Source organism: Cololabis saira, chromosome 5 (assembly GCF_033807715.1).
Source record: "Cololabis saira isolate AMF1-May2022 chromosome 5, fColSai1.1, whole genome shotgun sequence".
NCBI classification, from domain to species: Eukaryota; Metazoa; Chordata; class Actinopteri; order Beloniformes; family Belonidae; genus Cololabis; species Cololabis saira.
Genome location: NC_084591.1, coordinates 27875649 through 27888974, shown reverse-complemented (window position 1 = coordinate 27888974; position 13326 = coordinate 27875649). Strand labels below are relative to the sequence as shown.

General features: G+C 41.7%; 1 protein-coding gene across 3 annotated transcripts in view; it reads left to right on the top strand.

Moving 5' to 3' along the window:
- The window catches only part of dusp8a (dual specificity phosphatase 8a), a 45830-nt gene extending 40185 nt beyond the window's left edge, over positions 1–5645 (top strand). For all 3 annotated transcript variants that reach the window (XM_061721448.1, XM_061721447.1, XM_061721449.1), the window contains 4 exons: positions 337–503; positions 626–785; positions 976–1099; positions 1856–5645. In XM_061721448.1, the coding sequence (XP_061577432.1) occupies positions 337–503; positions 626–785; positions 976–1099; positions 1856–3083 (1679 nt within the window). In that variant the 3' untranslated portion in view covers positions 3084–5645. The remainder of the gene's footprint in view (positions 1–336; positions 504–625; positions 786–975; positions 1100–1855) is intronic.
- The last annotated feature ends 7681 nt before the right edge of the window (positions 5646–13326 follow it).

Below are 13326 nucleotides of genomic sequence, written 5' to 3'. Positions count from 1 at the left end.
ATATGCCAAAAGTGGAGCCGCCTGCCTCTTAAAGGGCCAGAAATGCATTCCTGACCGCCCAGCAGTTAATCTAACTCGCACACAGGAGCACACAGAAAGCCTCTCTTTTTTTTGTTTTGTTTTGCTTCTGTTTCACTAAGTGGGACCCAGACGTTTTAGCCCACATTCAACCTCTGAACGTCTATCAAGCATCTGTCTGCCATGCTAATGGGGGCACAGTGTTCTCGACGAGTTCATGGGAGCTTTTTTGCACCGTTTCCGATGAGTTGTTTGACTGTTCAGTGGAAAACCATTAGTGCGCCTAACCATTTCTTCACCTCTTCCCTGTCCCCGCAGGAGGTTTTGCAGCTTTCTCCTCCTGTTTCCCCGGCCTGTGTGAGGGGAAGCCTGCCACTGCTTTACCAATGAGCTTGTCCCAGCCCTGTTTACCTGTGGCTAATGTAGGGCCAACTCGCATCCTGCCGCACCTCTATCTGGGTTCACAGAAAGATGTCCTGAACAAGGTATTATTTTGTTCTGCACCTTTTCCCTCCATATTACCCACCATTAATCAAAGATGACGGACTTTTCACTGTTAGCTGGCATCAGTGTAGATTTTTAACCAACCTTTTAATCCTGTCTGCAGGATCTGATGGCCCAGAATGGTATCACCTATGTGCTGAATGCCAGCAACACCTGCCCCAAGCCTGATTTTATCAGCGAGAGCCATTTCATGCGCATCCCAGTAAACGACAACTACTGTGAGAAATTGCTTCCCTGGCTGGACAAAACTAATGAATTCATAGGTAAGAGACAGCTATATACAGTACATTTGGACACGTCATTACGTGTTCAGATTTTCTTTGGTATCAAGTCAGTTTGCACTTGAAGAAAGGCTGATCCAAAGACTTCTGAGGGATCTAAGGTGTTGTGTGTATTTGAGGACGATTGTGTGGATTCATGCTTTTGTTTTTTTTTTCATTTCTTTCACAACAGACAAAGCTAAGGTGTCAAACTGCAGAGTCATTGTGCACTGTCTGGCTGGAATCTCGCGTTCAGCAACCATCGCCATTGCATACATCATGAAGACAATGGGGCTGTCATCAGATGATGCCTACAGGTAAGCTTGCTCCTTCCACCCACTTCCAGCTGAGCTAAGGTGTCAGGCCCGGTATAAAGAAAAATGCTAGATGACCTCCCTTCCCGAGTTGTGTGAAATGAACTTGTTAGATTGGTTGCTAGGTAACAGTTTGTACAAAAAGGCTTCAGTTTGCCCTTTGAATCAGAATCAGAATCAGAATCATCTTTATTGGCCAGGTTCGAACATTGTCCAACAAGGAATTTGACTCCGGTAGTTTTGCTCTCTATGGTAAAGGTAACAATAAACAAATGAACAATAGACAAATAGACAATAGACAAATGTGGAATTTCTATGTACAAAATTATAAACATTAAAAATAAACATTTTAAGGTGCAGCAGTTTGAGGTAGTGAGAATAAGAAAAATATGACCTATTTACAATTCCTACAGACAAGATTATGCAAAAATACAAGATAAAAAATTAAAAATTGTACAAAAGAAATAAGAAAAGTGAGAGGTGCAGTGTGTTTGGTTACTCTGAGACTTTGTTATTTGTGAGAGTTCATCAGAGCAACCGCTTGCGGGAAGAAACTGTCTCTGTGAAGGATCACAGTTGCACAGTTGTATGTGTTATATTTCTGTGAGACAGTTAATAGAGCACACCTGAGTAACTCCGACCTTCAAAAAGTCATTTTGTATCTCTTATGATAAGCAAAACCCTGACACCACTACAGTGCCTGCTTTTGAAAGGCTTTCTAGTGACTTTTGTGACCTTTTTTGTTTTTCTTTTTCCCAGGTTTGTAAAGGACAGAAGACCGTCCATATCCCCAAACTTTAACTTCCTGGGTCAGCTGTTGGAGTTTGAGAAGGGCCTGCAGTTGCTCAAAGCTTTGACCTCCGACGACAAGATCTCTGATAACACTAAGCAAAACTCAGAGCTCAATGGGGTCACTACAAGTTTCGAGATGAATGGTCACCACAGCAACAGCGACTCATCTGTAGCAGAGCCACACAGCCCGCCAGAACCCAAGCTGCCGTCCCCCACTTCCCTCCAGCAGGGCTTCAACGGGCTGCATCTGTCTGCAGAGAGGATCATGGACACAAACAGGCTCAAGCGCTCCTTCTCCCTGGACATTAAGTCCGTCTACTCGCCCAGCAGTCCGCGCTGCCCCACTCTGACACATTCTGAAGACGTCCCCAAGCTCTGCAAGCTTGACAGCCCAGGAACAGGAACCTCCAATGGTGTCTGCTCCAAGTCGCCCGTCCTAGACAGCCCCAGCTCTTGTGACTCTCCATTCCCCTCGCCAGGCAGTGGGGGCAGCATAGGAGGCTTGGGGTTCGGGGGAAGTGAAGGGGCACATCGGTCTGGTACCCCCTCATCCAGATCCAGAAGAAAACCCAAGCACAGTTGCAACAGTTCCCCAGTCCACTCCCAACCGAACCGACCTCCACAGTCCCTCAGCTTGACACTGGACCACAAGAGCCCGAGCCTGGACGAGAACATACAGGGCACCCTCCTCCTCTCATTACCCTCCCTGCCCACGGTGGGGTCCGGGACCATGTGGACCAAACACAGAGACACCGTGCAGGCCACCACCCCTGTCACTCCGGTCACCCCCACCACGGATGCTCCCTGGCACTTCGGGGCGGAGGAAGTTGGTGAGAGAAAGATGGAGCTCGGAGGAGATGAAAAGCGAGAGGAGACGGTTAGGTTCGGGAGCAACTCGGCGTACTTGGCGTTCGGATGCAGCGAAGGTGTGAGGTTACGAGACAAATCCCAGAGGGAGAAGCCCTCGGCGCCGCAGACGCAGCGAGACCACAGGGAGTCGACGTCGTCATCGGCGGCGAACAAGTCCGCCGGCCTGACCGGCAGCGCGCCCGTGTCGGAGAAGCAGTTCAAGCGGCGCAGCTGTCAGATGGAGTTCGAGGAAGGCATCTCCGAGACGAGGTCCAGAGAAGAACTGGGGAAGCTGGGGAAGCAGTCAAGCTTCTCAGGGAGCATGGAGATCATCGAGGTGTCCTGACAGATAATCCACATGATCAGAGTTTCTCTTTGCGGACAAAAGTGGACCTGGTCGGGGGGAGTGTAAAAAAAAAAAAAAGACCTCTGAAGTTGAGCGAAGGAGGGTGTTTTGTGCTTTCCTCACAGACAGTGTTAAGACTCCAAATGAGAGAAGGACAAATAAAAAGCTGAGAGTTGATGTAAAAGGCTAGAAAGCGAACTAGTATTCACACATGGACAGACAGAGACTCAGATGTGGTGCTGACCATATCCATCCTGAACTCCAACACAAATATGAAGAAAGGCCTCGGGAGAAGGAGGATACAAGTGGTGTGTCTGTTGGTACTGAAACTCTTTATTATTAGCTCTCTCTAAGTTAAAAAGAAATGACCCTGGGCTAATGTCACGTTGCATCCTTAATATATACAGTAGAGTTCCCTTATTTTGACAGAGTTCAGACACAAACTGCTTGCCTCTAATCCCATTTAGTGTGCTTCAGTGGGTGTATAGCTTGTGATTTGAACCAAGCCCCATGTTTTCTTCCCAAAGCTTTCACGCCTGTGTCAGAAAGCCTCATAACTGTGCACGGTAACGTCCACCCGCCCCCACCCTCCTTCCCAGTGGCTCTGCCTGCCAAAGACACTGCAAAACAACAAAAACAACAACAACAACAGTAGTGTTCTGGGTAACGGCACCACCTTCTCACAACACCACAGCACAATACAGAGCGATCCTAAGGACTTAAAGGCGGTACTATATTCAGACGGTGACGGATCCTCAGCGTTTTGTCGATGAAGAGACTTTGAGTCAAAGACTGACGGGCAGTGTCCCCCTTCCACCCCTCACAAAAAAAAAGCACATTGTGTCCTTCCTGACTTTGGCTCCCTCGTTTCCAGTGTTAATGGCGTGATGGAACCGAAGTTTTGGGGTGCTTCCTTCCAAGCCCGCTCCCACTGAACCCAGTCATCAGCCATAGTCACCAGTGAGCATGCACCCGAAAGGCTGACTACAGACAGACAAATACTATGTATACGATATGAATATATATAGCGATTTTAATGGACTTCTGTTGAGTTATAGTTTTAATTTATTGTATTGGTTCATTCTGGTAATGAGAAATAATATAATGTTTTGTGGATTTATTTCTTTTTTTTTTCTTTTGTCAAATTATTATTATTATTATTATTATTATTATTATTATTATTATTATTATTATTTGCTGTATGGTATTTATGAACACACACTCATACAAATACACACTCAATGAATTCAAGCAAGCAATATGTGCTGTCCCTTATTTGGAGAGAGAGATGTATGACATTGAAATGCACTTTTCTGCTTTCTGGTTTAACAATTACCATTTAAACCCGTGCAACGCGATACTCTTGCAAGTCTCTGTTTCATATTTGGAAGATGGCATAAACGTCCCAGTAACGGTATGAGTGAGAACAGGATCTCTGATTTTGCACAATGTAGGGTGAATATGTGGATTTATCACGTATAAAGCTCAAGCCTCAACTGAAAAGACACTTATGTTTGATTGTGTGCAGAAGAAGACGGAGTCGCCACCCACTTTCAAATCACACGCACGCAGTGACATATGACAACACACGCTCAATCAAACATATACATTTTTTCAGAAGTTTAAGACTTGGCGTCCTCTCCGAGCCAGCACCAGTTTGTCAGTCATGATCACAGCACATCCTACCAAAGCTGAAACTAACACACAAACACACATCACACACACACACACACATTATACTGTATGCACTTCCACTTGTATTCACACGTCAAGCATTGGCCCTACACTCGCCCTTTTGTTCATTCTCAGGGGATCTTTCAGTGAGCCAAGCCCAACACAGGGTACACAGCTGCTGGTACATCAGCACAATGCATTTCCATAAAGCTCCCTCGCTCGCTCTCGCTCTCTCTCTCTCTCTCTCTCTCTCTCTCTCTCTCTCTCTCTCTCTCTCTCTCTCTCTCTCTCTCTCTTTGTCTTTTATTTTGGAATTTCCAAAGTTTTAATTGAAACAACGTAACACAATGGGAAGAAAAATCAGGATCTTGACATTCTGAGTTGAAAGGAATGAAAACTTTGCTCTCCTGGTGCGAGATGGTAATTTATTTATGATGTAAAATGTGTTTCTTTTTCCTTTGACCCATGATTAGCTTTACACTCTCTGGCGATCTCTGACCTTTTTGCTGCAGCTACAAGATGTTTGGATAGATTCCCGTGTTCCCCTGAGGTCCAAGCAACCTCTTCTCTTCTCATCCTCCTCCCTATATTTTTAAGAAACATTGTAAAGATTATTTGTGCTTTGTAACAAGGATGATGCAGGCTGTCCCATTATTGACATTGTATTATTATTATTATTATTATTATTATTATTATTATTATTATTATTATTATTATTATTATTACAAACTAGCAACAGATACAAGAACACTGAATTTAAAGTTTTTAAGATGAAATCCTGATACCTTAGGCTGCTTGATGCAAAAATACCTCAGGTTCTATTGAAAGGCTTTTCCTTCCCCTGTACATGTTTTGTGAAAATGAGACAAATACAGACATGATAAAATACTCCTGTCTCTGCTTCTTCATCTGGTGTGTGTGCACGGGGTGTGAACAGGGCCAGGGGGACAGCGAGATACCCAGGACTCCTGGAGAGGTCACGGCTTGATTGATTGTAGGTTTGACAAATGCAGACGGCTTCACTGATTGTACCAGTTTATTCTTTAAACCCGTTGGGTCATGCGGCCCTAAGTGGTTCTGTATGGTGCTGCGAGGCTTGTTATTTAGTGAGTGCAGATGGTATGAACAAGGCTAATAAGAAAAGAAGGTGCTGTTCCTGCGTGTAGTATTTCCTGTTTTGTCACATCAGCTTGATTCATTTTGGTCATATAAATCCATTTTTATAAGAAAAGTTCTAACACATGACAGAGGACGCGGCTGTAAAGCTTTTAGCCCTTTGTAACATTTCTGTTCCTTCTCACAACACTGAAAGGGTTCAAGATATCAAGAGATGAAATAATTCTCTCCTTTTGTCTCAAACATCTGAACGTGTGCCAAAGTCACTTTTTTTTGTGCAAATTCTCCAAACGGTCTCTGTGTAGGACACAGTCGACTTTTTCTGATTTGGGGGTTCAAGGGGAAAAAAACAGCTGCCTTAAAAGGTGATATCAAAATGATAGGCATTAGAAGTAGCCAATAGTTTAAAATCTACATTTGAAATTAAACTACAAAGCTTCATCTAGCTGTTTGTTTATTCTGCAAAGTGTAAATTAAAACAAAATAATGTATTTGTAAATGATTTTAACCCTCTACTGAATTTAAAGTAAAATATTAAAGGAAAGTAAAAAATCAATATATGATAGTATCATCTTCACCACTCCATAAAAGAAACTCTGCAAATAGTTGAACAATTTAAAAATAGCAGATCAATAATCAACAGATCAATGACCACAGTTTGTTGTTGTGTCAGCAAATCTAAATCAAATCTCTATCAGGCAAAGAATCAAACATTTGCAAACAAATCTTATCAATCAAATCAATCTATACTGTATATATATCAATATCAATATAAATATACATATATATATATATATATATATATATATATATATATATATATATATATATATATATATATATATATATATATATATATGTATATATATATATATATAAGAGGAGAAACTGTACACTTTTCTCAATACGCAGCTCAAGAGTGGTGCTTCTCTGGGCACCGCTGATACTGTAACAAATACACACAGCAGCTTTGTTGAGAAGTTTTCACCGAGGAACCAGAGGAACCACTTTCTGCATTACAACAGCCGGTTCTATAATAAATAACTGTAGATGATAAACTGGTTGCATGCAGTACAAATCTGTTGTAAGATGAAGTGAATTTTTGATTAGCTAATAACTGTATTCTGTTTTTGTTGACATATTACTGGCACTGTTTTATCGTTTTTATTCTAAACATGGAAGACAAAGCCGGGATATTGGATATTAGCTTTGCTTTCTGTGAGAGGTTGAACTTCTTCTTTTTATATATAAATAAGCAAAATGCATCAAAAATTGGTGCTGGAACATCTTTACTATGATGACTGGCTGCAGTTCAGCTCAGACCCCCCTGTAGCTTCATATCTGCATGAGAGCAGGGAGAGCGCTGGATCCACATACAAAACCACAACACTTACTGGATGCTTGTGTCGTACTGGGAAAAAAAAAACACACAACATCTCAAACTAAACTGTTAAATAAACCATTTATATTGGACCCAAAGAAACACCTGGAGGAACATCTTGTAATAATTATATATACATATATATATATATATATATATATATGTATATATATATATATATATATATATATATATATATATATATATATATATATATATATATATATATATATTTATACTATACATTTAGAATCATAAATAGCAGAGTATGTGATGCTTCCTTAGAGGTTCTACAAACATTGCAGAGACCCTGAGTTTCTCACCAACCACAGCACATATTGTCATGAAATGATTTTGAGAATATGAAGAAATCCCTGTGTGCATGGGACAAGGTTTCATAATTAAATGTCTGGGATTTTTGGGCAATTGGGCAACATTGTATGGAAAAACAGGGACGGTTCTATGATGGAAAACATTGACGGTCCTCTGGAAACCACAGAGAACACAGTTTGCAACGCCAGCCACAGGTACAGGTTAAAGCTCTACCATGCAAAGAGAAAGCCATGTGTTAATATGATTTAGAAATGCGGGTGTCTTCTTATAAGCAAAGTTCAGTTGAAATGGACTGGGGCAAAGTGGGAAACTGTCATGTGGGTTGGATTCTCTGAAATTTGAACTTATTTTTGGAAACCACGGACACCATATCCTGCAGGCTAGAGAAGAGAGGGACCATCCAGCTTGTAATCAGCTTGTAAAAGTGCCACTGGAACAGTCAGCTTGCACATTGAGAACAAGAAACAACAATTTGGGGAAATAATGTAAACTTAAATCCTAATGGATTTATGTTTCATTGTGAGCAACGTCTTCTCTGATGAGAAGGACCGTTGAGCAGCTTGAATCTCAAGTCAGACAAGAATAGGACATTTCTTTCCCCAAAACTCCAGTTCAGTCTCCTCCTTTCCTCCTCAAGATTACTGTTGCCAAGGGAACAGTGATAAACCATACCTTGCCTTTGATTAAGAAGAGTTGTTGCCACAAAATTCAAAATGACCTTTTTGTGTTTTACACAGTGTCACAAATGTTTTAGACTTGGAGTTGTACTTTATAAAGTCTTTAACACAGTAGGACAAGCAGAAGTGCCCTGAGTATACCATAATGTATCATTTTATTACAACCTATAAGCTGTGCACTGATACAGAAAAAGTGCAAGCTTCAAGGACAGGAAGAGCCTGAATGGCGTGGTTAAAGTGTGCTCCGAGATCATTCGTGTTCGGCAGAGAGACCTGGCGTCGCTCTGGGGGAGTCAGGTGATGAGAAAAGCTAAACAGGTGATAAGTTTGTATCAGAGGCACATTTTATCTTCTAATTTTACTCTAATGTCTTAAAGTCGACGTTATCAGATCCCCGTAACTAAAACTAATCAGTATTCCAAGACATTCCTCCAAACTGCGATCAGATTACTTATCTGGGATTTTAAGTGACTTGATTTAGTAATTTTTGAGCTTCTATTTATTGATTTGTGCTCTTAATTTCCATGCTTTATTGGTGCTGACTGTCTTGACTTTTTATCCTACTTGTATTCTTTAGTGTTTCTTATACATTTTCTTTCGTAGGGGGGGGGGGGGATTTTGCACTTACATAACATCCCTCTGGCATTATCACTTTAGATGTGTGTGAACTGAGGTGTTATAACTCACTATATCTGTTGGTTTTGGTGTTTGTTAACGTCTCTACCCAACTGAGTTGCTGAAATGAAATTGCCCTTTAAGTAAGCGATAACAGGTGTGTAAGAGGTGTTTTGGAGTACTATGGTAGCTCTGCTGCCTCGGTCAGACATCACAGCCTCTCATGTCCTCCCTTCCTCCCAACTCCACCTCTCCTCTGTGCGTCTGTGTCCGTGGGCGAGAGGGAGACTGGCTGGTGAGGCTGATGGTGTTTGCCAGTGATGTGATGTGTTTGAACAGTGTTTACCTCCAGGGGATAAGAGAATAGGATGACGTAGTGTTGCTTGTGTGTGTGTGTGTGTGTGTATGTGAGACAAGGACAAAGAGGGGTATGTTCCCCAGAGGAAACAGTGTGAAGCTATACATGAGGAAAGAAAAAAAAAGAAAGTCCACATCCAGCAGGGGGCCACTTTATTGCGTCCTCACAATGGGGGCTTGACTACAAAGGCAGTTTTGGTTTCATGACGTCATCGTGGAATTTCGCCTCACGCAATCGAACATCTCTCTGCAAACAAAGCGTCGCTCCCAAAGCCCCACCATTTGATCACGTCAAGCTCAACAATCTCCGTGCATGGTTGTTCTGGGGGTGACGAGAGGGTAAGGCAGGGCAGAGGAGACAAAGTCAAGCTTTTGAAGACTCACACAAGCACAAACAACCCGCTGCACACAACAGCAGACAAGGCAGAGATAATGGCATTACCAGAATCTCCAGCTGAGACGTTTCTGATTTTCTAATGTGTTATCACATGGTCCCTTTGAAAAGACCAGCATGACAATGAAAAGCATAATAAATCCCTCTTTTCTGGTGTTTGCATGTACCCGTGAAACTCCTGCCTGCCATGTTGGTATGATTATCACCCAGATCATACCAGATAATCCTTCACAATATGCTTCTTCTTTGAATGTGTGTGTGTGTGTTTGTCTCTCAAGGTGCCCTCAGCTTACATTATATGGATCTGTGTCTCGGGTAACCTGCCTCGTCTACACTCTCTCCCCTGTTGTGCTGCAGTCTGCACTTTAGTGCAGGTTTCCTGTTGCCAGTGTTCCTGTTCCCCGGAATAGTTTTCAGATTATATTTTTTCTTTCAGCTCCTTCCCAATGTTGCAACTGACTTTTGTTATATAATATATCAGCACGCACAAAATAAACACGACTCCGTCTATGTATATATGACTATATGACTTCATTTTTATATGCATACGCATTTTTAAATATGTGACTGAGTGCCCAGTGTAGTGAGTGTGAGAGTGGATTGATGTCTCTTTTGTGTCTGTGATGGACTCAACTCTTCCACCTGCAAAAGTTATTTAAAGTGATTGATGGATGGATGGTTCAATATGATTTTGAAGGCACTATGGCTGCACGGTACACAAGAGTGGTTTAATTATGAGGACATGGATGTGCTGGTCAGTGGACCATGCGTTTAGCAGCAATATTACGTCTTTTTCTTCCTGAGGTCAAAGGTTGGTGGTTGAGGGGACTCATAAAGACTTGGGAAGAGGCAGCCTTCGTGCAACAAAAACGGAAACAAAAACTACAAATGAAGCTGAAACTTGGGTTTGGAGTTGTGAAATTACAGCTGTTCAAACAATATTAACAGAAAGGTGATCAGGACATTTTTCCATATGCGTCCCTATCATTGTCATCTACTTAGCATGATACTTAATAAAAGAAGACCTCAAAAGTCACATTTATCATCCCTCCATCCTCATCTGCAGCTACATGACCTAAGTGAGTGTGTGTTGCAAATCTAGGAGCAGGCTTGCGTGTGTGTGGGTGTTAGAGTGCGTATCCTCCCTCTCACGGGGGCTGATGGGTACCAGACGTACGCTGAAAGGCTGCCTGGCGCCGGCTCCCAGTCCTTCTATATGGAAACAGTTAGGAGCCGTTACGTCAGCAAGCTACGGCACTCTGGCTCTGCTTTTCCACTTGCACACATCCAGACTGCACTCACCTATCATCGCAAGAGCATGTCCACGTTCTCCCCTTGTGCTGCTTCTTTTCAAACCCTTTCATCCAACTCACACGCTCACATTCAACACATTTGCTGCTCGAAAGTTGCGTCAGCGCGACATTTCGCACTTATCTACACGTCACTATGGATGACTGGATCCAAACCTTTCCCCCCTCTTTTTTCCCTCCGTGGAAAGTTCTTGCCCTCATATAACCCTACAGACTTACAGTGTGCTCTTTTGACTATTTCTTTCAGTCTGAGTCCTTCTTCCTCTTCTGTCATCTCTATTTATTTAACACACTCAGCCAGAAAGCTGAGCTTTTTGCGCTGAAGGGCCGGGCACACTGTGATAGTTTCCCTCTCCTCCATGCCAGACCAGCGAGAGCCTCGGTCCAAACACATGTGTCCAATATTGCCCTCCCGCCTCATACGCATGTTCATGAATCCATCTTCATTTCTACATAGGGTTGCCACCCGTCCCGTAAAATACGGAATTGTCCTTTATTTGAGAAAAAAATGTTGTGTCCCGTATTGAACTAATACGGGACACGATTTGTACCGTATTTTCATTCATCTTTACATCATATTCTAGTTGAATTATTGAAATAAGTTAACTTTTACACCATATTCTAGTTGAATTATTGAAATAAATTAACTTTTACACCATATTCTAGTTGAATTATTGAAATAAGTTAACCTTTACACCATATTCTAGTTGAATTATTGAAATAAATTAACTTTTACACCATATTCTAGTTGAATTATTGAAATAAATTAACTTTTACACCATATTCTAGTTGAATTATTGAAATAAGTTAACTTTTACACCATATTCTAGTTGAATTATTGAAATAAATTAACTTTTACACCATATTCTAGTTGAATTATTGAAATAAATTAACTTTTACACCATATTCTAGTTGAATTATTGAAATAAGTTAACTTTTACACCATATTCTAGTTGAATTATTGAAATAAATTAACTTTTACACCATATTCTAGTTGAATTATTGAAATAAATTAACTTTTACACCATATTCTAGTTGAATTATTGAAATAAATTAACTTTTACACCATATTCTAGTTGAATTATTGAAATAAATTAACTTTTACACCATAGTCTAGTTGAATTATTGAAATAAATTAACTTTTACACCATATTCTAGTTGAATTATTGAAATAAATTAACTTTTACACCATATTCTTCACCTGTAGCTATATTATACATCTGGGCTGATGTGGACGTACGTAGCATAGGAGGCTATTTCAGTTGCTATATGGTTGTCTGTCTCTACAGTCATGAAAGTTCAATGCTATTAAAGCATTTTAAACTTTAAATCAAAGCATTTTGTTTTTCATATAAAATAAACACATTTTTATTCAGTTTAGAAGTTTTGGGGCTTTTTTTTGGCTCCTGCACTGCTGAAATCAGGGCGTCCCTTATTTCTATTTCTGAAAGGTGGCAACCCTATTTCTACATCAATGATATGTTACAGCGGTGAAATGAACCAAATCGATGAACACAGGGAGATCATTAGTGCATCCCTCGGAGCAATTTGCATGAGTGGGGCCTGCAGTGAGGAGAAATCCCAGGTTGGCTCTGAGCTTCGGAGGGCCCGAGGTAATCCAGCTCAATGCAGTTAGTGTTGTTATGGCCACCTGCGTATTACGCACCGCAGCGTTACAGCAAGACAAGAGGGGGTGTCTAGACAGGCAAATCAGGATAAAACAAAGCAAGGTTGCGATGGGCACGTTGGGCTGCCTAGAGCCTTCCACATCAAACACAAAGCTGCTTATAAACAGATCATCATTATGCTCAGACATTCACCTGGTTGAGCTCCATTAACCACAAAGAAAAATTCAATAAGGTTTCCATCGTTGGAGAAGCGGGAGTGATTGCTGGGGCAGGTGTTGTGTAACTGACTGTTGCCACCTACTGCTGGCTCCCCGTGAGGCTCAGCTGCCCCCTCTGTCCTCTGATGTGAAGGTGAGGGGCGATCAATACTTTTGTCCCATGACTGAAAGTCAGCAACAGATTGAATGCAGGGCTACATTAGCCCGTCCAGTCTTCAGGTTTCGCTTCGCTTCCCATTTGAGGGATGAAACAAAATGACAATGGAAGAAAAAAAGTGTGAATGTTACTTCATGTACTGTGTGTGTGTGTGTGTGAGAGAAAGAGAGAGAGAGAAAGAGTGAGTGGCAGCCGTTCGTCACCGTGAATGAGTTTGTGCAGAGTGCTGACTAAAGCAGCTGTTGGTGCTGACATCTGTCTCTGTCTTTCGAACGGTGGAACAAACTGCAGCCCTCTCCCTCTCTTTCACCACATCAGCCCCATCAGCACTCTGAGCTCAGGTCCAAACCCCAGCAGCTTGTCAACACACACACACACACACC